This window comes from Ornithodoros turicata, chromosome 5 (genome assembly GCF_037126465.1).
Source record: "Ornithodoros turicata isolate Travis chromosome 5, ASM3712646v1, whole genome shotgun sequence".
Classification (NCBI taxonomy): Eukaryota; Metazoa; Arthropoda; class Arachnida; order Ixodida; family Argasidae; genus Ornithodoros; species Ornithodoros turicata.
This window is the reverse complement of record NC_088205.1, coordinates 67,892,971-67,917,512: the sequence shown is the minus strand read 5'-3', so window position 1 is coordinate 67,917,512 and position 24,542 is coordinate 67,892,971. Positions and strand designations below refer to the sequence as shown.

Here is a 24,542-nt window from a genome sequence, read left to right as displayed (position 1 = left end):
CCCCCGTAAGTGCGCCTCCATAGGGCGTGGTGGTCGCGCGACAACCACATGCTAGGGGTCCTTGTGTGCGACTTTAGACACTCACTTGTTGCTCTGTTTGTGTGTGTGTGGGAGGGGGGATAGTTCTTAAAACAAAGAGAAAAAAAAGGGGGAAAGTTCAGCCAAACGGGACGCCGTCGGCTTACTGTTCCGCAAAGAAAAATACAAATCAATAAAAGAATAATAAAATAAACAAAAAGAAAAGAATTAGAAAGTAAAGGATAAATTAACAAACGGCGAAACAAGGATGAGATAGATTAAAGAAAAAGCTGACATAAAAAAAAAAGATGATGTTAATGCGTTGAGGGTGGGGCACTGAAGAATGAGATGGCACGACTTGAGTTCACAGGCTGTTCATGAGGCCTGTGTCGCTCAGGAACGTCAAAACTGCTTTGGTCACAGATCGCTGTGTGCGATGTCGTACTGGGCCGGGCAGAGTGGCCACAGGAAATTCTGCGCACCGCAGCTCCAGTATAGGCGCGTCGTCCGAGCGTGGCTCGAGGGGTGTCGAATCTGTGACAGCCGAGGAGAAGATGCGGAATATCAGCTCTGTTTTGCTAGTAAAGAAAGTCTGCGTTTTCTGCCGCAGGCAGCCTAGTACAGCGGTTCATCCAGAATCGCAAGCTCGGGACGATGCCATTATTGCTGTTACCTTAAAGCTGTAACAGCTTTACGTATGATTACCAGTGTTGTACGTATCGCCGTTACAAGTAACGCCGTTACAGTAATCGATACTTTTTCGGTATCGGAGTGCGTATCGCGATACTTTCTTAAGTGGGTATCGGAAAAGTATTTCCGTTACAAATTTATAGTAACGCATCGTTACCGATACCGATACTTTTTAGTGCCCCACCCTTTCTTCACCGACCATATTTCTTACTCTTATTCATTGTTATTGCCCTCGACAAGAAGCTCGTGGACACGCCTACGTGCTCCGTAACCGGAATTATGAAATTATACCAAACACGTGTTCACCGTTTTTCTTTGAAACTGAAGGAAATAACCACGCTGTCTTCAACAAAAGAGTTGAGGTCAACGAACAGAGGTCAAGATTTTGACAGTGCGTTCTGGATTCCACTGCTAAGCTGCCGTGTCGCACTGAGTCACGCTCACATATACTGTGGCATTGTTAACTTCGGAAAGATTCCTGGGTCATTGGACTCCATGGTTTGTGTGGGCCTGACACTAACTTAATTGTCACACTGGCCTCTGTCAGCTGCCGGAGACACCACGGCTTGCATGGATGGCAGGAGACAATTTCAAGTACCAGCTATTGATAAAAGTCAAGCATAACGTTTCCGAGCTACATATGAAATATGCTGTCTTTTCACTGCAAAACTGTTCACGTAAGCATATTTCCGTGTTGCGCCATATCCGTATTTCAAACAAAAGTATCGCCCAAGTATCGCGTTACTTTTTTTTAGTAACGGTAGCGGTACTTCGTTACTTTAAAAAAGAAGTATCGATATCGGTATTTCGATACTTTTTACTCAAGTAACGGGTATCGGTATCGCGATACCATATTTCGGTAACGGGTACAACACTGATGATTACCGACATATATATCTAAAGCTGATATACGACAAAGGCCCTCTGGGGGTGCACAGGAAAGACAGGTAGGAGTTGTCACCAAACATTATGGGGCTCTGGGGTGGGTCTGGAAAATCACTGGTCCAGTGCTGGTTTTATACAGGGTCCTTTTTTTTGTTCCTTTTACAGAATTTTTTTTTTGTTGCTTTTACAGAATTTTTGTTTAAAAGCTATGTGAGCAGCATAGATCTCGTTTTTCCAGTTCAGTTCTGCGGCCAGGCGGACACACTCTAGAAGAATGAAACAAAAGTATGAAACTACGAGATGACTAATTACCTGAGATTCATTAATTAACTCTTTAATTAGGGAATTTGTGGCAAAAGCGAGATAACAGAACGGGGGACAATCCGCTTTGGAATCTACAGGGTGTGTGCAGAAAAACGTGACCCGCATTTTTACATGTAACTCGTTAGCCGCGGAACTTCCGGTGGCACACGACGGCGTATTTATGCATGCGTAATCTACAAAAAAAAAAAAACCCTGGAAGCCATACTCAGTGTAAAAAAATAAACAGAGCACGAAAACATGGGCTTCCATGCATTAGAATAGGGCGGTCACGACAGTGCATGGTAGTGCATTTCGGTCTCAGGAGAGTTATGTGCAGGCGCCGCCAGGGGTACTGCCGATGAGCATCCATGTGAGACATCGTTTCGATTTATGCATCGATAGCTACCCTAGCGGTACTTGAACACAACTCTCCTACGTCCACCGTGTTGCTCTTTCACATACACCCTGTTGTCCACCATGTTGCCCTATTCTGATCATAGGTGGGGAGTAACGCGTTAGAAAGTAGTGCGTTACCGGTAACGCGTTACATTCGAGTAGTGAAATATGGTAACGCATTACATTTGGGAGAAAAGTAATGAGTAACGTAACGTCATTACATTTTTAACAACTAACGCGTAACGGCGTTATGCGTTACTGCGTGTTCGGGAATTTGAAAGCTTGAGCGAGGACCGTGCCTGCAGAATCCGGGAGAATCCCCGATTTTTTCTATTCATCTTCAAAAATGACAAGAAGGTCACATCGACACCCACGAAGAACGCAAAAGAAGGGTTGTGTGTGGGAGAGATTTACTAGACGGATTTCACATGGTACTATACAACAAGCACAACACACACATAACATACACAACACAAGATCAACGATACGGGGCGATGCAAACTGCGGATATTAAAAAATGAGAGGCAATGAATGATAAATGATCATAGGGGGGGTTGACAATGAAGGGTTGTTGACCTACCCTGGTTGAGGTGTCACCTTTGTTTACCACCTCTATTTTTCACTCCCTCTGGTATTTTTCGGACGAATGGGGCAAAAGCGGCAGTAAAATAGCCTCTACCCTCTGAACAAGTAACAAAGTACCAAGGAATTGGCTGTTTGGATTTGTACTGTATGAGATAAAAGGTCACCGTCTCTATCAACCTTGACAAGGAGCACTCACTGGTCATTAGGCGTCCTCTCAGCCCAACGGGCGAAGCTCACCGATGAAAAGTTTGAACATCAACTACTTCTGCGTTGCAATAAATCGTACATGTAAGTTGTGTTCATGCGTCACCCTTGTTTGTGCCCAACATTGCTTGTATTGATTTGCGGAATGCACTTATGTGACTCAACCAAAAATGGTACATATTATAAGGACAACTGGTGAAGTAATGCAAAAGTAACGGCATTACTTATCAGAAGTAACGGCGTTAGTAACGCGTTACCTACTACCGCAACAGTAACGAATAACGTAACGCGTTACTTTTCGAAAAAGTAGCGAGTAACGGTAGTGCACTACAAAATAAAAGTAACTTCCCCACCTATGATTCTGATGCACGAAAGCCGACGTTTTCGTTGTTCCGTTTATTTTTTAAGCTGAGTACGGCTTCCACAATTTTTCTGCAGATTTCGCACGCATAAATGCGCCATCGTGCGCCACCAGAAGTTCGTTAGTTAGGTAGACAACGAGCTATGTGCCTAAATGCGGGTCATGTTTTTCTGCACACACCGTGTATTCCATCTTGTAAAAATCAAGAAAAGCGCGCGTGCCGTGAAATGTTCATCGCAAAATTTCTGAATGCAAATGAGTCGAAACCGAAAAAGCGCGCCTGAGCAACGTATCACCTTCGCCGACGGAGGCTTATCTTTCCAGCTGAGCGGCACCTGCTCCAATCATCTCCATCGCTCCAAATCACGTGGCCCTCTGACGAGGAATGAGAGCTGTACTACCTGCGTTCCCGGTCGCCGCGGTTTCGGCGTCGGCTGAATTGGCATGTCAAAATTAGAAGATGAATATTTTAACGCACGTGCGTATCTCAGGCTTTTTTAAACGTGAAATGGTTGTTTGCATCTAGGATATTCTCTCAATCTGCTGTCTCGCTTTTGCACGAAATCCCCTGATTAAAATGTTCGTGAGTTTTAGGTAATGAGTCATCGTGTAGTTGCACACATTCTCCAGAGGATGCTCGCCTTGCCCTAGCATTCAACTGCAAAAACGACAGCCTAGCTTTTTTAATAAAAACTCTGTAAAGACTAAAAAAACACGCTGTATAAAAAAATAGAGAGAGAGCTCTCTCTCTATTTTTTTGGATTGGAAAAAATAGGCTTTTGATACGTTCTAGAGATCCGCGGTGCTGAAGAAGGTTCACCCTTGAAGGCTCACTGACACTGTCTAAAGTTTGCGCGACAATGTTGTGCTGTAGTGGTGCCATCAAAGATCTCTGACGCGGACGGTATTGGTGCCGTGCAAGTGGGCCCGCTTGGGCAAAAGTGTAGGCGGTAGTGATTATGAATATTGATGACTGCAGCCCAGTGGCACAGCGCATGAGCGCTGAGGCCTCTATCTCTCGATATGTGTTTACTAAACTACCTGCCTAGCAGAGGACGACATGTCGCTTGGATGGGATTATGCGTCTTTTGCGAACTTCAGAGGGACACACGTCTTTCAGCGTCTAGACCAATGCCCAGGGAAAGCACACAGAGAGCACAGTCGATGACAAGATTGGAGCTTGGCGGTCACACCCCGGACTTGGTGCGGAGGATGGTTATCGTAACAGCTCGGCCAACGTCTTCGTCGCATCTAGTCACACGTAAGTATTTTACCGGTCAAAGTTAGCTTCAGGACGGTCGTTACGAAGAAGACGCAGAAGACCAACTGCAACAGTTCACCCCCTAGTGATACGGTTTTACGTGCACTGCCATGCTTTCCTGGAAACTGTGACGATCGCGTCCCTTCCTTAGTTTGTGCGCACCCATTAACCGGTTGACGAATGCAAACCGGAAACCGTGCACTTTTTAGTGCTTCCGGTATCCCTACGGTCCTCTCACTTCAAGAGTCAACACACATCGTCCCACCTTGTGAGGCTTGCCCTTCATAAACATGACGTTGTTCGTCTCGTCTAGCAGTGCCCTCTGTTTTGATGGCTTTCGGTTTTCAACGCTCGCGCTCTTCCAATAAGTCACGCTGAAAAATTGCAGCCGTAAAATTATGCGACACCGACGTGGCTGCTGTGACTGCAGATATCATGGTCTATACCGTGAGATCCTGAGAAGATAAGAGTACACCAACATATCGACGGGCAGAGTGCAGACGGCTGGTTTCCGGAACGGACCCAAGCGGCACAATGTACTGAAAGTTGAGTGCAATAGGGGTGGACGGGTAGGTGGAAGGCCTTGAACACACTCGCGACACTGAAGAACATTGATAAGACACATACCGCCCACCCCTATTGCACTCGACGTTCAGTACATTTTGCTGCTTGGGGACTTTGTAATTCATCAATGATGTTTTCCTAATTAGTGTGTTCATTTGTATCTCCTTGTGGCCCATGTCATCCGCTGTCCCTGGACTGCATGAAGACACTTGCTGTGGCCAAGACGTTATAACAACGGAAAGGTACGCCGTAGGTCATTACTGCTGCTTCTTGCTTGTCATTGCTGCTTCTTTGTCGTGCAGCTTGCATAAAATTCATACTTCCAGGGCTGATGGTGCGTTATTATTCTTGTGAAAGAGCACATTTAGCGGATAACATTGTTCGGTCAACAATATCATACTACATTGCACTTAAGCAACAAACAGTCTGATTGTCATGCATATGGCAGTCTTGAACTACACTGGGTACACCAGGTCAAGTTGCTGATTCATTGATTATGAAAAAAATAAATAAATAAAGGAGAATGGTGAAGTGCTCATGAGAGAGTGTCCGTATATCGCTTGTAAACGTTACCGAAGATGAACTTACTTTTTTCGTGACTCATCTAATCAGTCAGCAATAAAAATATCAATGTGAAATTATCGTACCTTTCTTGTTCGTTATCAACAGTTCACTAAAAACCCGCAATTAAAATCAATCAAATAAAGCGTGGCTTTTCGACCGTGGCTCTCCACATACCCGTTCCTCTATCCGGCTACATTCACGCTGCCACTTTATATCAACAAGATATCCCGATTAAAGTAAATACACTGTGCGACTGCGCTTGGCGTCTTTACGACATACAGGTGTTGAACGGCGCGCGCTCCTAGCTTTCTGAGGTGCAACACGATACATCCAAGAACCACGGAAGTTATCAAGCACTGTCCGATAACGGCACGGGTCCGGGGAGGACGAAGACTGATACATCAACGAGATGACGTCGGGAAAGACCACGGCTATCCATAGGCGGCGGTCCTCTCCTCAAAAGAAGAGAGCATCTGAGGGAGGAGGAGTCTGCTGGAAGTCTGGAGCACTTAAGAATGAAGCTGTCCAGGCCCCAGGTTGACTATGACACAATGGATAGGTGTCGTGTTGGACGGCGCCATCCAGTGGACGAGATATCAGACAGTTCTAGCGTAGGGTACCCAAGCGTTCTGGGTCCCCAATGAGAATGGGTCGTCATAACGCAGCATAGCCGAGGCAATAGAAGGATGAACATAGCCCCCAGTGACATGCATCAATTAAAGAACGGCATAGTCAATAAAGGACACCATAGCGTTCACACCTTGTGCACGCTTTTGCACTTTGCCCTTTGCGTGCACTTTGTGCACGCGCCACGTTCTGGGGAGCGTGTACTCGTTATTTCCTCGCGTGCGCAAAGCGATTGCGTACGCAGTTCTAAAAAGTGAGTTTTAGTATATCGTGCGCTGTCACCTTTGCGTACGAAAGGAACGGCATGGTAGTTTTGAGCAATGCGCAAAGCTCTGTTAACAGTGACTTTTAGTACATCGTACGCAAAGGCGACAGCGTACGATATACTAAAACTCACTGTAAGAGTTGTGTATATATTAACGAAGCCGAACAAGAGCAGGCAAGCTGCATCTCAATCAAGGACTCACGGCGACCTCGCCTTTGTGGTAAGCTTAGGTAATTCCTTGATCCCCAAGCGCTGCGGAAACTACGTCGTGCTCAAGATGGCGCACAGGATTATTAGATCTACCTTGAGCGGGTGGTGGATTTTTCGACGTCATCATCACGTGACTAACCTATTTCATTTTGCCAATTAAATGGTTAGTTCCGTTTTCCTGTAAACGTTCCCATTGGGACGTGAAAGTTGTGGGCAGTGCCCAAGTTTGGGCTATCGGTTATCGCTCTTCTTGCCCGCCAGGTTTGTGTTTACAACATGCCGTAAGCCAGTTTTGTTCTTGTTGTAAGTAGGGTGAATAAACCCTGTTGTGTACTCTCACTAAACTCTCTAACGATCGGCAACATGATGTCACTCACTTCGAAGGACCGAAGTGATTAGCTTACCATGTTTTAGGAAGCGTTATCCTATACCTTCGAATCTACTAAAACTCGCTATTATTACGTAGCACATGTGAAGTCAGCTTTTTCTAGTTGTCGTCCGTGAAAATCGGAAACTGTAAATCCCCTTTACAGTGTGGGCGATGTCCATGACGCACATACCTAATTGACACCGCTTGGAGAACGTGATGGGTTGCAACTTTGCACTTGGACAGCATTTTCCTTATAAATTTACAGTTAAAAAAGCAGAATGAAACCCCCAAAATAAAATACAATACAGATATGCAAAGTAATTGCGAGTTGTATGTTTCGAAAACCATATTTAACTTTTCTTCTTAACAGTTCCTCCGTTTCGGTTGAGATTTTCCTATCTCCCGTTTCACTCCGAGACGCGACATTTTCCGATGCGTATCATATCGTTCGCACCTGCAGACAGAGTGCACGTGCACGACTCTCTTTTTACCCTCGGTCTCGGCGATCACGGACGTATGTCACTTGCTGGAATAACAAGTGTCATTTCCCCTCCAAGACGGTGAGTGACGGGACTTTATTTGTTTAAGAGCGGCATTACCCGCCGTCTCACGACTTGAGCAGAAGTGATACTCGCGACTTCCACTCTCTGCAGCCGCCGGCCCACGACGTTTGCCCTCTATCCGAAATGCTATCCGGAACATACAGGCTTTTTCTTATAATTCGGTATAGATTATTACTCTATTTATTTTTTGCTAGGAAGAAAGCTATGGGAGCAGCAGAGATGCAACTTTTTGCTGGTGGGTCATACGGCCAGGCGGACATTATATGCAAGAGTGTGCGCAACTACTAGATGACTAGTCAGTAACATTCGTTGATAGGCTTCTCAATTGTATCTTTTCGGGCACATATTAGGTTTTTTAGCCACAGTTGCTTCGCGGCGCTAACAGGGAATAAAAAACACACGCATTAGGTTTTGAGACATGGCGGCAGTTCAAACTCGAGTTAATTACCATTGACTGATTGGTTGATTGGTAAAAGAAAAAAATTGAGATGTTAGATATTAGTTAATTACGAGGTCGAGTTAAGTACGTACGTGTTGCTCTAGCTGGGCGCTAACCCCGGTGGAGAAAACGAATAAGATTTTGCCCCGAAGTATTTTCAAGCAAGTATTCCAGATCGTCAGTTACCTGTCCCATGGAATGTGATTCAACATCCCCCAGGAAGGCACATTAAGCCGGGCACCATTCGGTGATGTTCATATAGGGAATGCGAAGGGATATATGGAAGGAATATGAAAACATAGAAAATATACTTTATCTCTTGTAGTTCAATACATAGGATTGAATGGAAATACATGTGAAAACTGTGGTTTGGGCGATATCGATTAATGTTTGCAAGATCAGTCGATAGACATACATGAGTTAAGTCTAGAAGGTACGCACAAAGTTTTCTTAGTGCTTTCTTAGTTCTTTCGCGTTGCAGCGCCATCTACATCGACATCAAGTCCTCGCCTGCCTAACCTTGGAATCGTATCGCAGTCCACATTGTAAAGCGTGGACTTTCTCATTAGTAGCTCTACAAAGTTGTTTTCCGGATTTTGTTGTTTAGGACATCAGCGCAGAGCAGACCGATGACTGCCTTGCATCCGGACCTGCACGCGACCTGACTGCTACACACATGGGAGAACCAACCGTCGCTGCTGTCCCATTCAGGCTTCAGCAGCTCCAGGCGATATCAGCTGGATAAGTCAAATCGACGTCACGCTATCGGCACAAGAAAAATCACATAAAAACGCCGATGCATCGTCCGTGCCACGACGCCTACCATCCGGACTTCGTCACTCACCTACCGGGGCAAGTCTTTGATGGAAGCACGGCACCTTCAGCAGAGTCATTCACTGCTGTGGACCATCCAAAATACTTACGCCGTTCACTCAGCAAGCCATGCGTTTGTAACGGACGGCAACTATGGTCAGCACTTTCTGATTGACACAGTGGCTGACGTCAGCTCTTTGTTCCGCAAACGCCGGACGACAAATATGTTACCGCGTCGCCCCGAATACGTGTCTCAGGCAGTCTACTACTTAGATATCGTGACGTGCGGTCAGAGGTCCACGAGGAGTTCTCCGAAGGGATTGTCGTTGCTCATATTTAATATCATCATCCAGGCGGCTTCTTGAAGTTTTCCGACCTGCTGGTTGACGTCTGACGCCACTGACTCGATCCCTCATTGTATGCGGAGTTACATTGACATCATCACCACGATCACCTCCACTGTTCGTTTCCTGATGTCGACCCCGTGGCGGCATCAAAGGACTTGTTACCCGTTACTTCGTTGCTTGCAAGGATAATCTTCCGCAGTGCAGAACCATCCTGAGTAATCTTCCTTGGAACAGGCTGAAAATTTTTTTTTTCAGGTTCCCTTTGGTTGACTTGTCTGCAGGCTGGTCGTACTAATAGTTGAAGAGTACCGCTTAAGGGCATCTAGGTGGAAGATTGTATGCGTGCATGAAGTGAAGAACGTAAATAAATCATTTATACTTCAGCATGCGTGGATGAGAGGACACTGGTCGTTACTGGGCTACTCGTTTTTCATGTGGTACGCCTTCAACTGCCGAATAACATTATGCAACAATAATAATGTCGCTTAGCATTTCCCTCCACCTTTTCCCTTGGCACATCAAAAATCAGAAGTCTTTCGCTTCATGTCCCCGTCTTGTAGAACTAATGTCACATTCCGCTCTTCTTACGTGCTTACGTCTGTGTAGATTTGAATTATCAATAAAGAACAGCATCACCCCTTTCAGAAACTGAGACCGCATTTCCGATGCCATGAAAGACGGGCAATCCCGAAGGCGACGTCGCGAGGAGGGCACAAAACCGGATTAAATTTCCCGCCTGATCGGACCATGAAAAGAGCACATCAGTACTTGGCTCGCTGTTGGCTCGGGGCCCGTGTTGCCATCTGTTGACTGCCGCTACACTTACAGATGTTAGCTGGTGCCGCGAGAGTTTGAATCGGGGATTATTCTTAGCGTAGCCTCTTTTTGGAAAATCAAGCTTCCGGGAAGATGGCTACGTCCAACGTTTTAGGGAACGTCGTTTCAAAAAATTACGTTTTACCGAACTACAACAACAACAACAACTTTAATTTGTGGTGATTATTGAGGAGGTCCATCGCTTGCCACAGGAGATATTCCACCCCATGCTCGTAGTAATTTGGTGAAAGTATAATGACGAGGCTCACAGTGAGGGACTTAAGTCCTGCGTTGTCCAGAAGGGTTTGTTGTGCTTTCAGGGCAGGGAGTCGGTGGACTGGATTTGACCATGTACCAAGTAATTCTACCATAGTGAGAGGGCGACAGTCTAGCTTATTTACAACAGATACCGTAAGTGTAGTCCTGAAAAGCTTGGTAGTGCGGGCAATGGGGAGAAGGACGTGTACCAGATTTTCCAAATCGCCATATAGCGACGGCATCTTGGAGAATCCACTTGGCGGAAGCGGCAACGCCACTGAGCTGAAAAAGCCCCATTGAATCGCAGCCGATGAATTTATGCGACATCCTGACGAAAAGGAATTGTGTGGCGTCCGGAAGAAGAAGAAGAAGAAAAAAAAAACGGGGGGGGGGGTGAGAGCGTTGTGGTGGTGGTGGTGGTGATGGTGAAAGGGCTCGCCGTTGACGGCCTCACAAGAGAGCGTTGTGTCAGCTCTTGCGCACATTGATGTGGAAGGAATGTCAACTGTCCATTGGCGGGTATAGCTATGGGTGCCGTTAAGCGTCGAATAATGAAGTAACGGTCACCTCTCCGCAGTGCCATACTCGTCCGTCTGCTAGGAGAAAGATATGCTTCTGCGGCGCTGTCAGACTGCTCATTTCAAACGACACCACAATGAGCAGGAACCCACTGGAGAACCTCTGACCTGCTTCGTACACCTGCACACGTCTGTCACTACGGGATGCGGAGGAGCCTATCCTATATAAGCACCTGTGTTCTCAATAACTTGTTGTGCAGATTTCGACTCTGTGTCTGTGAGCACTGTCCATACTCAAGGGCTAAGTTCGACGCGTGTTCTTTGTGTATTCCTCAGGGTCAAGAGAATGTTGCCCCCTTTCTACAGTACACGAGCTCATTTGCATACTTCATTTGTTCTTTCATATGCCTCGGTATAGCGACTAGCGAGGGTTGTCACACAGGCTGGGGCATGCCTTCTCGTGTGCGTTCCCTTGTATATAGTGTTGTGCTCATGCACCGAGTACAACGCCTACTGATAGTAAATATCAAAACAAACTAGAAGAAAAGAACCGATCGTCTTAGTGCTTATACCGAGTAACGACTATACCGGTTTCTCACGCAAGGTCTGTCGCAGCGTCGAGAGGTTTCGTTCTAGGTATGGATTTCACGTGTATAAGACGGATGAAATACTATGTACAAAACACACACACATAGACATGGACAATACACGCGGGCGGAAATACTACACAGTCTGTAAAGCGTACTAAAAAAAAAGGCAACTGAAGCGGTGTGTTGCGGACAGGGTTTGCGGTGTCAGTGGTTCTCGCCAGTTTAGAGTACGGCTGGCGTCAAAGTTAACTTGAACAGCGTTCCAGCCTGCGAAGCGGGAAGAGAGAGCCACCCTGGCAGCGCCTAGTAGAGAACATAACGAGGGTCACCCCTCTTACGCCGTTATTTCTGCTAAGCACCACTGGGGTCCGCAGGCCGGGATGGCATTCAAGTTAACTCTGATGCCAGCTGTACGTGGCAACTCACCTCGCTCAAAATGGGACAACCTGCCCCATCGTAACCCGCAGTGCCTTCATCTAACCATTGGGCTTAACTGTCCAACGTATTCTGCTGAAAACTCGTGAATAGATGAATACATATTGTGAATAATTACTTTTGCTTTACTACTTTACTTACTTACTTACTTTACTTTTAGCGCTTTTATTCTCATATATTACCAACTAGTCCGCCAGGATGAACTGGTGGGGTTTCGAACCCAGTACTTCTCGTGACAGACCCACAGGAGTCATGCAAGTGGTAAGCAGAAATCATATATAGAAGTCCTTGACGACGTTGAAGCGTGGTTTGGGTTATAGTGCTACGGCGTCAAATTTTCTGACACACACACACACAAATAGAGATACGATGATGAGATGGGGCTGATGCCGGCCAGCAGGCTGGGCGCTGCCCCAGTGCCACTTGTACGTGATGAGAGATGATGATGGATATGATAAGGGGTCCGGTAATCAAAGCAGGGTGGAGAGGCCTGTTGATGACAAGAAGTCCCAAAGGTGACGCAGACCTTGGCGTGTATGAGCTGGACTGGACCATGGGCCCAGCACCTTGCCTATGGTAAATGGGCGATGATCGATCGCATGCAGTTCGTGCTGCAAGATCGCACGCTCCCGCTGGTAGTCCGGGCAGTCCATAAGTAGGTGGTGCAGGTCTGCACGCACACTGCATGCTGCACAAAGGTCCGAGGGCGCACGGCCAAGACGCTGCCTCATAACTGGTGTAAATGCAACATTCAGCCGCATGCGGTGAAGCAGGGATGCGTAGTGTCGCGGAAGGCGACGAGGAAGCGACAGTGAAAGAGAAGGATCCACTGTGTGGAGCAGAGAGTAGGGTGTAATGTCATGCAGCCACTGTGATCTTGTCTTGTCTGCAGAGACAGCACGGACGAGGGCCTGACGATCACCTTTGGGCAAGATGATAGAGTGGGCTGAAGCTATATGATGACCCCGCAGGGCCGCCCGGTCGGCCTCCCAAAAGGTGCTAGAAAGTAGCTATATCGCTTGAGCCACCAGCTCCCGGTGAAGGTACCTGAGTTGAGTATATTTCATAAATACCACGTCAAAAACGTTCGTGAAGCAAGATTTGCCCTTCTTTTTTCCTTCGACAAGATTGTATTGTACAGATGTGTGTTGTACAGATTGCAAACTGTATGGAATAGAGACGATTAAGGCAGCAGGGAAGCAAATGGTGGATGATGGCCAGGTCCGGAATCGGACAAAAAATCTCACCGCGAAAAATCTGAAACTCGCTGAGGAACGACTCAAACGACTTCTATCCAGAAGGAAGCACGGTGACCGAGCGGCTCACACATGTGAAATCGTGGCGGTCTAGCTCTTACGGTAACTCTCATACGGGAACCTTCCCTGCAAGGTCCATCACCATGCAGTACAGGCATGAATGATGATAGCTATAATCTTCCTTAAGGAATCTTCTCTTATGTGTATCTGTCTTATGTGTACCTGCTGACACTTATATTCCTGTGAAAATAAATAAATTAAATTAAATTCCCAAGGACAGCCCACAGAGCGCTACGATGACAGGACTGGAGTAAGAACTGTCTATATTGCATGGCCCAGTGAGGCTGACACAGCTTTCCAGTGCTGGTACGACGACGGATGAGTTCATATACGCTACGTGCAGCCAAGACCTTCGACTGTTTTTTATTTTTTTCCCCTGTCTATATTGCAGTCTTTCATGAGCGCGTGGAAGATTTTACCTGTTCGCTCACCAGATCTTCACTCTGGAATCATGGGTCCTTGTGCGAAACAGATGGGAATTGCTTCGTGGCGAATCTTTTCAGACAGATTACTGCTGATATGCAGATAGCATTACCTGATGCTCATGGCAGCGTTGCGTCGTGATGCGTTGGTTATCTTGCTGACATCCTAGGCACCCAAGTAAAAACAATGACGTTACTGATAGGTTGCCGCTGATTCGCGGTAGATGCTGTCTTTCATGGGCTTAAATTAAGCTGCAAATCTCACCAGACACCAGATTCATCGAGAGCAACGAGCTGGATAGCCTCACCTTTGCTTCCTGTGAACCTGCATTCTCGGTATGAATTTCCTTTCACCACACTCAGCGTATTGTCTGAATGAATTCGGCGTGTTAGCGGCCAAGTGAACAGAAGTTGAGGCAGAACGTATGACGAACTATAGCTACTTATCCAATTTTATGAGCTGTTACTGCGTGTGTTTTCAAGGGCTGGTATCTCGCCAATTACGATACGTTCAACTTTTTTTTAAAATCTGTACTCTGGGGCACAATAAGCTGTATATACAAAAGTGCCGCAACCCCATTGAAGCTCACTGTGTTACTTAATTTTCCTTCGGTTGAAAGTTGGGACTTACTCAGTCATCTCTTGCTGCAACGCTTTATTGTGGTAAACGAACAGTACAAGTAATTTCGCATATGCTTGTAGCATATGTTGCTTATCACATATGTATATACACACGTAGAAAGATAGAAAATCCCGGTGAGGAAATCAGGACTTGCGCCTCAGCACGAGAGATACCGAAAAATCGAACAGAAACTGTTCTTCTTATGAACAGCATGTGTCTGAAATATCGGTGGCTTTTGTCCTGAAGCCCTTCCCCTCGTATACACATGCGCTTGTTCATCGTACATAAGCGACCATTGGCGTCAACTGGCGTCGGTAGCTACTCGTGATGCCGTCAGGGCCAGTGCTCACTTGGCGACGCCCGACGCGGCGTCGTGAGCGGGCGGCGGAAATAGACGCGCATTTCCGGAGTCGGGAGAGGAGAGAAGTCGAGCCGAAAAAACTGCCATGCTGAACTTCTATCACGACGTCGACGAGAGCTGCCGAGAAGACAGCTGGCGACCAATAGGGTGAAACAGAAAGGCCACGCCCCCTGATTTTTCGTCTGCTTTGGAGGACGGAAGGTCACCGTGGTGGGAACATGAAAATCGTGCGCGCTGACGGGGCGGCGGAAATGCACCTCTACTTCCGCTGCCCGCTCACGACGCCGCGTCGGGCGTCGCCAAGTGAGAACTGGCCCTAAGCCAATGACATGTCGTTGGGTCATCAACGTCAAATTATTATTAATATTATTTTCAACGTCAAATTAAAGATGGTTAAACGAAGCGAACACGAAGAAAGTAGAAATTGCTAGATCGCAGTATCCTTTTGTGTCATCTGTTCTTCCTTTTTGCACAAACTCTGGCGTTTTTACAGTTTGGGGTCCCTCTACCAGCTCGTCTGCATTCATGCTATTTTATCAGTTGCGAGCTTACCGGTACCTCTTCAGCATCAACTGCGGTTTCGCGCAACCGAAACTTGTGAAGGCTTACAAATTACAATCAGTGGCTTTATATATACTAGTATCAGACTTCTCGATCAATCTTTGCTTGATGCTGTATTATAATTTCAGATAACATGCCAGTTCTTGAATTCATATTTGCCCGGTTTATTATCACGCTTAAACATGCCAGTATCGTCTCCAACCTGAAAAAGCAGTTTTTCTCGCAAAACTTGATTATCATGAAAGAACTGATGTTCTGAGGCTGGAACGACATAGAAGGGACAAATACATTATTATATATATATTCAAATATATATGATTATCATAGTCGCGACAGAGTTGTGTGAAACCGAAACCGAAACTGCGCGGTTTCAGCGCTCACATTGGCCTTCGGGATCTGTTTTAACTGCGACATTAAAAGATTGGACAATCTAACCAATATACTATTTTGCGTGCAATATTTTGTACATGTTCTGCGCTTATCACCCAGGAACAATGAATTTGAGCATTTTACGCTTTTTTACTGTTCATTTTCAGACACCTTCACCGACAGGTGGCTCAGCAAACCGCTTTAGTCACTAGTCAATCCGCGCTTCTGTCCTGCAGGCAGTAGCCAGTAGCCGCGGGCGGCGTGCCGCGAAATCCGACACTAGCCATTCACTAACCTCGAACGGGCTGTGGAAGATACTGAAGCTCAAGCAAGCTAGTCTGACGGTTGCACGGATGGTTTGGCTTCATTTCTATGAGTGAATCTTTTATTGTGCACTTTGCTCCGAAGAGCGCATGAAGAAGTGCATTTGTCCGTTCCCTAAACCTGGCGAGGTCGTCAATGGGGTTTCGCCTTCGGACGCCAAATGTTGCCATCAAACGCGGAAGATTTGTTCTCTAGACAATGGAAGAAACGTGGACGCTCAAGCGTTGTGGTGATTTCAGTTCGGGAAAGACTGAAATTCCGCTAGACTCACGCAATGTTGTGATTGGACGCAACGTGGAGAAAAGGTACCGCGTGGACAGCGTCAACATCAGCCGTCAGCACGCATGTTTTAATCTCTCTGATGATGGAGTTTGGGCTGTACAAGATCTTCGAAGCCGAAACGGGGTTTACGTTAATGGCGCGAAGATACAGCCTAGTCTTACGGTACATCTTGCCGAGAATGACACAATAGGCTTTGGGAGGCCTTCCCCATGCAGTGATGATATCTTCGTGTACCGACTTTGCAGAAATCGCCCACCACTTTTGAAGGAGGAGGCTTTAAATAGCACGCAAAATGCACACTGTCCACTCGTCGAGCGACCGCGCGCTCAAACGGAGCCGCTAGCTGTACTTGAAATAAGTGATGACGATGATAGCGATGAACCTGTTATTACTGAGGTTGTTCTTCCAAAGAGAAGGCACAGGGCTGCACATTTGAACGCTCAAAAGCCAGGCCAACAACCAAGTTGTGGTGCTCCTGGTTTGCCTCTCACAGTTAAAAGTGAACCTGTGACGGTGAAAAGTGAACACACACATAGCCAAACATCCAGTGCCGCTAATTCTTCCTGTAGAACTGTGCAGATAAAAGAAGGGACTGCAGCACACACATTAGCGTTGCCTAAATCCGAGCACACACATTGCCAAACATCCAATGCTACAAATTTCCCCAGTAGAACAGTACAGGTAAAACAAGAGGCTGAAGAAATTGCTTCTGAGCTGCCAAAATCTCCTATGTGTTTGTCAGCCACTGCAGAGACACCTCGGATTAACATAAAGAAGGAGGTGTCTTGTGCAACAGCACTGCAGCCTTTGGAAACATCAAGTTCGACTGCAACAGAAGCAAATTCTTCTAGGCTCAAGCCAAGCTGCTGCTTGACACGTGATAGCACTTCACACCATCGAAGCAGTGACGGTCAAGTTACAGTTAAGCAGGAAGATGAAAACTGTGCCGGTGAAATGGACGTAGCACAGAAGTCGGGTGTTTCATTAACCACGTCCCGGGACATTCCAAACTCCGTGTCCTCAGTTCAGGAGACTTCTTTGTGTTGCGGCCGCATTGTAAAACAGGAAATGCCATCCCCGCTAAAAGTCAAGGACGAACCCAACACTTTCAGTTGCAGCACAGTTAAAGATGCTGGGGCTGCTCCAAATATGCCTGCACAGCATGACACACTTTTGTGCAAGGCACCTTCCAGTACACGAAGCAACAGTCCTAAGGAATGTCCACGTGCAAATGACACGGGTTCCTTTCTGAAGGACTGTTGTGTAGTTGTGCAGAGGCTGGACCAAATGCTTACTGGTCCAGGTCCCTGTAGTATGTCAGAGTCAGATTCTATACACAACACAAGCACACCATTAATTTCCACAGACGAAAGTAGACATGCAGACATCTCAGCTTATTCTCAGAGTAACAAAGTTCAACACAGTAAGACAAATAGCATTTCATCAGGTACCTTGTGCAGTGTGTCTTCTGTTCAAGAACTCCCTGGTAGTGCAACGCAGGATTGTGAGAATGCTAAAGTTTCTGCTCCACCACCATTTTCGTTGGACCTTGGCCCTCGATTAAAACAAGAAATTGACGATGCACCGACAAAAACACTGAAAGAAGTTGATTTTTCACAAGATGACTTGGTCATCGTCCTGTCGGATGATGATGACGGTGAGTACGTGCCCGGTGTTGCCATAAAACCAGAACCAGAAGATTACGATGACCATATTTGTCATCAAAACGAAGATGACGACGATGATGTATGGATTGTCCATGAGTCTATAGTTAAGGTGAAGACAGAACTGGAAGACAAAGCTATGGCTGAAGCCAAGGATACAGCTTCTGTTTTGCCTCCTGACGATGAACTCGTGAACCGCCTCGTATGGGATGAACAGAACCCGAGCAACAATGAGCAGGACGAAGGCAGCAACCATCCTTGTGGTGAGGACAGGAAAGGGAAACATCAAGAGTCTGAAGCTGACCCACGGACTGCTGAGCAGGACGTGTGCGATTTCTTTCCGGTCCTGTCGCAGAGCTTCTATTGCGATAGCAAAAGTAACTCTACAGAACTGAGCGGTCGCGACAAGAGTGCTAGCCCGAAAGTTCCGTCTAGTTCAACTGCACCTTCTAGGGCAGTGCTCGTGGAGCCACTACCAGTTCCCAAACCAAACTCAAAAAAGGTCTCTCTCAAGGACAAGTTACAAAAGTCCATGAATCATCGGGTCCCAATGCCAGGTGGTGGTTCTGCTGTCCAGAAGAAGGAGAGCTCCGACAAGTCACCTGCATGTGGTACGGCCACTGAGAAGTCCTCAAAGTTATTTTATCAGGTGAATAGGTTTCCGTCGAGGGCAATTCACCTGCTTGACGTTGGCGAGAGCATAGCCACGGCCGACGTGTGCAAGAACAAACCGAGGTCCCGTGGCGTCAAACCGGCACAGGGCATGATAAGTAAAGCGGTAGAACGTCGTGTAGATATATTGTCCGGTGCGAGGAATGCAGTTGCTTCTGCCGAATTGCCATCGTGCAGCACTGAGTCCACGTCTGGTGCAGCGAGCAATACCACGTCGAGAATGAAGCCAATAGCAGAGCCGACGATACGGGAAAGAGCTCGCAAGAAGCCTGCAGAAGCTTTGCAGCCCCTTCCAAACGAGCAGCTGCAGAAGGAGCTGCAATTGCCTGCAAAGCATGCAAACATTTCAGACGGTCCACCTCCGAAGAGACGAAGACTGGAGCTGCAGCCAAGTTGGATGGAGCACGTTAGCAACCTTGTTCAGGTAGAAAATACAAGTGGGCCACCCGTACTGCAGGATGATCGACCGAGAGTGGTTCGTTTCTCTTCCGAGGCGTTGACTGAGCACCGCAGCGAGCAAGAAAGGGCCGAGTTTGCCGAGCGTGTCCGAGCGGGACTGAAGCATAAGAAACTGGTGAAGAAAGCACCAAAGGTTAGCATCACAACCTTCATTGGATACATGCTGGGGTGGAAAGTGCAGTGGTTCAAGGAGCAGCTCAACTCTTCCAAGATACCACCACTGATTGATATGTCCAAAGTGAGAGAGAAAAGGTCCATGTACAGTTCGTTCGAAGAATACGTCTACATGCACTACAACTTCCTGTGCCTTGAAAGTTGGTATCAAGTGTTTAACGACTGGAGGGATTACTTCTCGAAAACCTCAAAGATGACCTTTAATGTTGCTGTGACAGAGCACAGCCTCGCCCACAGGACTGACAATGCGGTGGAAAACATCACACAGTTAACTTGCAATTTAGTCGTAAAGCCCGAAGCGGTGAAGAAAGGCGCGTATCCACTCGAGGGCCACTTTGTGCGAATTGACCTTCGCGTTCAGGACAACCCGAGGGTAGTGATCCCCGTCTTTGGATTCATTGTGCAGCATAAGCTCAATAAGAACACTTGCCCTTCTAAGGCTTCCCTTCCCCAGCTGCTGCAGGGAGAGTACAGTGACGACTGCGTTGTGGGACTAATAAAGGTGCACGTGAAGGCTCGGAGCTTTGCTCTGAACCTTAATAAGGCAATGCGGCTTATCGTCGTCAGCAAGATATCCCCCATCCTGCGCCAGGTTGAAGCCATACTGGACCTCGACAAGTCCCCCTTCATGCAGAGCATCATTCGACCCAACCCGCAGCACTTCTGGAGCCGCAGGGGGCCCTTGAACTCCAGTGTTCTAAGTGATTACAACAAGGAGCAGGCTGAAGTAATTAGTTCATCACTGCTGGCAATGAAAGCACCTGGGAAGGAGACTAGGATTGTCATCCTCCATGGCCCCCCTGGTACCGGCAAGACTCGTACTCTCCTCGGAATTGTGTTGGAGATCATCCGCCATTGTGAAAACCAGCGGCTTCTCGTGGTCGCCCCGTCCAACACGGCCGTAGACGAAATCGGCCGCCGCCTGCTCATGGCACGTGCGCAGCAAGCTAGGGCTGGGGAGCCCATTGACAACGTGCTGAAGATCGTCAGGGTGGGACAGGAGCACATGATCCACAATGAAGTGCGAGGCATTTGGTTGGAGGAACTTCTTCAAAAAAACATCCAGAAGCAATTGAAGGAGAAGACGCAGGAGTTTGACTGCGAAATCCAGGCAAAGCAGTCGCAAGTGAGGCAGTGCCAGGCGAGGATCACTGCCCTCATGTCGTCTGCGTGCCGAGATTTTCGAAACATACGACGTCTGGAATTTGAAGCGCAGCACCTGAAGACTGAGATCTTGCGGATCACGGAGAAGAAGCGAGCATTTGTGGAGGAGTCGATGAAGCACAGTCGCAACTATTATGAGCGTAAGATAGTGCTCCTACAGAAGGCACACATTGTCTTGTCCACCATCAATAGCTGCCGTAGCAGACTCCTAGAGGAGGCCTTCGGTCGCAGCAGCCCGCACAGCTTCACGTGCGTCATTGCCGACGAAGCAACACAGTGCACGGAAGTGGAATTGTTACTCGCCCTGCAGTACCGTGCGAATCGCCTGATCCTTGTGGGGGACCCTCTCCAGTTGCCTGCAACGGTTCTGTCACGGGAAGCTGTTGAGCTCAACTTCCAGCAGTCTCTCTTTGAGCGCTTCTATGGGTACCTCAAGGAATCCGCAAACTCTCAGCCAATCTTCCTTCTGACCCAGCAGTGCCGCATGCAGAAGGAGATCTGCTCTTTCCCGTCGCGCTACTTCTACGAGGGCAAGCTCTGGCCAACGAAGGGACTGGACGAGTCGTACGCCTCCTTCCCTCTCATTCCGTACATTGTTTTCAATGTTGCCAACAGCCCAGAAATGACAGAAGGGACCACTTCCTGGATGAACCACGGTGAAGCTCAGTTTGTCATTCTTCTGTGTGATGCAGTGGTTGCACAGTGTGGTAGCAATGTTACCATAGGCGTCATAACACCCTACCAAGCGCAGAAGAACTTGATAGCCTCTCGTCTGGGCGCAAACAGTCTGATCGATGTCAACACCATTGACGGCTTTCAGGGCCAAGAGAGGGATGTGGTAATATTGTCGTGTGTGCGGGCATATCATCCGAGAGGGTCCATAGGATTTGTGGCGGATGCGCGTCGCCTTAATGTGGCCATAACTCGTGCCAGGAAAGCTCTCTACATCTGCGGGCATCTACAGTCTCTCGAAGACAGTGCGGAGTGGGCGGCTCTCATTCAGGACGGTGTGACCCGTAACAAAGTGCGAAATGTGATGCCAGAGTTTTCGCCGGCGATAGCCAGGCACATCATCACGAAACTGGGTGCACAGTCGCACTAGGGGGCTTGCATGGTGATTAGAGATAAAGACTGTGTGACTAGAAAGGATTTGACAGACTGCATGTACATTATTTTGTCATACGTGCTAGCTGGTATGCAGCAGGTCTCCAGCAAAGACAAACATCAATGTGACTTGGTTGCGTTGGTCTCTATCGTGATATTATGCCGCTCGTTTGTGTTCATTTGAGATTTTTGAACAGAGGTCACAATAGCGCTTTCACTTCCTTGTCGAGGCCTATTTTTCTGCATTTGCTACTTTGACTCATGTATAGCTACATGTATAGCATGACAACAAATTGAATTTCAACTTGTGTTTGAACCCCCAAGTGAACTGTGACATGAACGGTGAAATAGAACGAAAAGATGTGTTGTTTGGAGGGAGAGCTCGTGCGAGCGTTTGCTATATATTGCACCCTACTAACGTACGTTAAGTTTGAAAAAGTCTGTATACATACGAGTGAATCGTCCTATTCGATTCCAGTGTTCAGTGGCTCATGCTTCATAAAATGAGAAAATGAGTGGGCTTGCTCTTTGTTCATTGTGTTACTTGCCTCTCCACAGTCATAAATCCTGACATGTTTGAACGTCTCGGATATTTGCAGCCGAGCTTTGTTGTTTGAAGTTTTTAAGTTCTTTGCCGCGAGCATGTCTATGCGAAGCAACGATACGGTAGTCACTATGCTGTTTAACGAGACCTTTTATCGGGGACGTGCACTGCTTTCGAAACACGGAAATATTCCTGGTATTTGTGCGCCTTCTCAATTGTATCCAACCTCGCAGACCTATTCCGTAAGCTAGTCATTAAGTTACCCCCCGGCTGGTAATGCGGATTACATTATGATGTATGCAAGTTACACGAATTACCTAAACATCAACAGATATTAATATTATTTTGGAGTACTCTTAGTAATGTGTCTATTGTAAGATATTTCCTATGCAAGTCTGCATACCCATTTGCCTTGGGAGTTTTTTCTGTTTTTTTTTTACTGTGATAAATTGAACTGCCAGTTGAACTCGAGCATTAAAACCTGTGCAAACTGTGCGTACAGTTGTGAAATGCATGCTCCTCATGTAACTGTTAGCCCTTTCGGATTACTGTCGCACTGTGCGTAATTGAAATGCAGTATTACTAGAGGATGTCAATCATGTTTTCTGACCACATTTATCGTATGTAAGGTTTCAGTGAGCAGGTTTACAAGACCAAAAAATATGCTAGTTTACTAAACTACACTATAAAATGTATACTACCATTTTATGCTGAACAGCGATATATATATATATATATAAAACAATCTCATCAGCACGAAAGAGGCAGGATTATGCATGGAACATTTCTCCACAATTTGTGTTATAGGCAGAGCTGTGTGAATTACTAAAAAAATATATTTCTATTGGGGATACATGACTGAAAATAGTAGGAAAAGTTATATCGACATAGCAGGCTACATGCCAAATGTTTGTGCAAACAACAAAACTTATACAGGGTGCTCTTTTTATCCTTTACAGATTTTTTTAAAAGCTGCCCGAGCAGAACTGATGCCATTTTTGCAGGTGGGTAATGCAGCCAAGTGGACATCACGTGAGAAAGCGCGTGTAGCTGCTCATGGAGGAAGGAAACACTGGATCGGCTGTTGGGAACAGATGAACAGATGTTAGCTCATACCAGGGCAACTCAGCACACTGAACTCATACAAGGACAACTCGTGTTGAGGTGTCTTGGACAGCTCTTACCAAGACAACTCATACCACACTTACCTGTTTTTTTGGGGGGGAAATGTTTCTTTGTTTGTTTCTTTTACTCTGGGGAGGGGGGGGTGTTGATTATGGGAGTAATTTTTTTTTTTTGTGCCATTTATTTCATTTGTGGGATTTCACGGGATACCTTTTTTGGGGGGGAGGGGGGGAGCCGGATATTCGAGTTCTCGAATTCGAATTGAATATCAATCACTCGAAGTATTCGATTCGTGAATCGAATACCCAATATTCGGGTTTGCGAATATTCGACTGTTCGCCGAATACGAACGACACCCTCCGAAAGTGGGCTTCTTCTGACGCTTCGCTGCATGAGGTGAAGCCTGCTTGACAGATTGTAGTTTTAAGATAGCATTCGCCTAAGTTTATGGTGCATAGTTCGCCTGAAGAAGGGGCGGTGTCTCTCCCGTGTGCAGTTTAGCGGTGGCCTGGGGGGTTAAGTGTTAACTCTTAAGTGATGGTTACAGCCCAGGAACAAAATGGGTGTCCTAAAGATGTAACTTCCCCAGGTGAGGCAAACACACTCCAGCAGCTAAAAGGAGTTAACGACAAAGCTGAGGCAGGACGCCAATTTGTCTCACGAGTGACCTATGGATGTTCAGGAACAATCGCAGCCTATCTGTGTAACATGCCAGTGCCTGATATCAAATTTTTATTCCCAGTATGTACTCACCTGAGAAGCAGGAATCACTATAAGGTAGCATTAAAGAGTAGGGCCCACAGAAGAATTACATGTATCTCTTGTGACAGTTAATGCCCGAAAAATTACACTAAAGCCATGAGCTAGAAATTGCAAACTTTTAGTGCATAAAGCATGTATTGTAAACTCCTTCCTATAAACTTCCTATAACTCTCCTATAAGTTTGCAGATTCTGAAAGGTCTTTCAGCAGGTATAACGTGACTGTAGGTGAAAGACTGCATTCTTTGTCAGAGGAAAACACAACAGTGCTTTGAATCTGTAATTTTATCAAATATTTTATGTTCCTACATTATCCAAAAAATGAATGTTTCCCGTTCCAAGCAGCCGTTGACTCCTTGCCGCGGAATATCGCGTAACTTACAAGTCTGTGCCGCAGAATTTGGAATTTGCCGCAGGAGAAAGCCAGGGGCTTTACTTATACTATACTGCAGGAAATGTACCACACCCACAGATAACATTTGCCGACGTACACTGTAAGACAGTTAAAGCGCACTGCAATTGTAATAAGAAATGGGG

At 46.7% G+C, this 24,542-nt stretch overlaps 1 protein-coding gene and 1 long non-coding RNA gene across 2 annotated transcripts in view; both read left to right on the top strand.

Moving 5' to 3' along the window:
• LOC135394633 (uncharacterized) overlaps positions 1–4,932 on the top strand; it is a 54,947-nt gene extending 50,015 nt beyond the window's left edge. Inside the window, exon 4 of the long non-coding RNA XR_010422952.1 lies at positions 4,563–4,932. This is a non-coding gene — a long non-coding RNA (uncharacterized LOC135394633). The remainder of the gene's footprint in view (positions 1–4,562) is intronic.
• A 9,130-nt stretch (positions 4,933–14,062) lies between these two features.
• Positions 14,063–22,615, top strand: LOC135394629 (uncharacterized). Its single transcript, XM_064625462.1, has 2 exons — positions 14,063–14,156; positions 15,901–22,615. The coding sequence occupies exon 2, from the start codon at positions 16,256–16,258 to the stop codon at positions 21,572–21,574; it is 5,319 nt and encodes a 1,772-aa protein (XP_064481532.1). The 5' UTR covers positions 14,063–14,156; positions 15,901–16,255; the 3' UTR covers positions 21,575–22,615.
• The last annotated feature ends 1,927 nt before the right edge of the window (positions 22,616–24,542 follow it).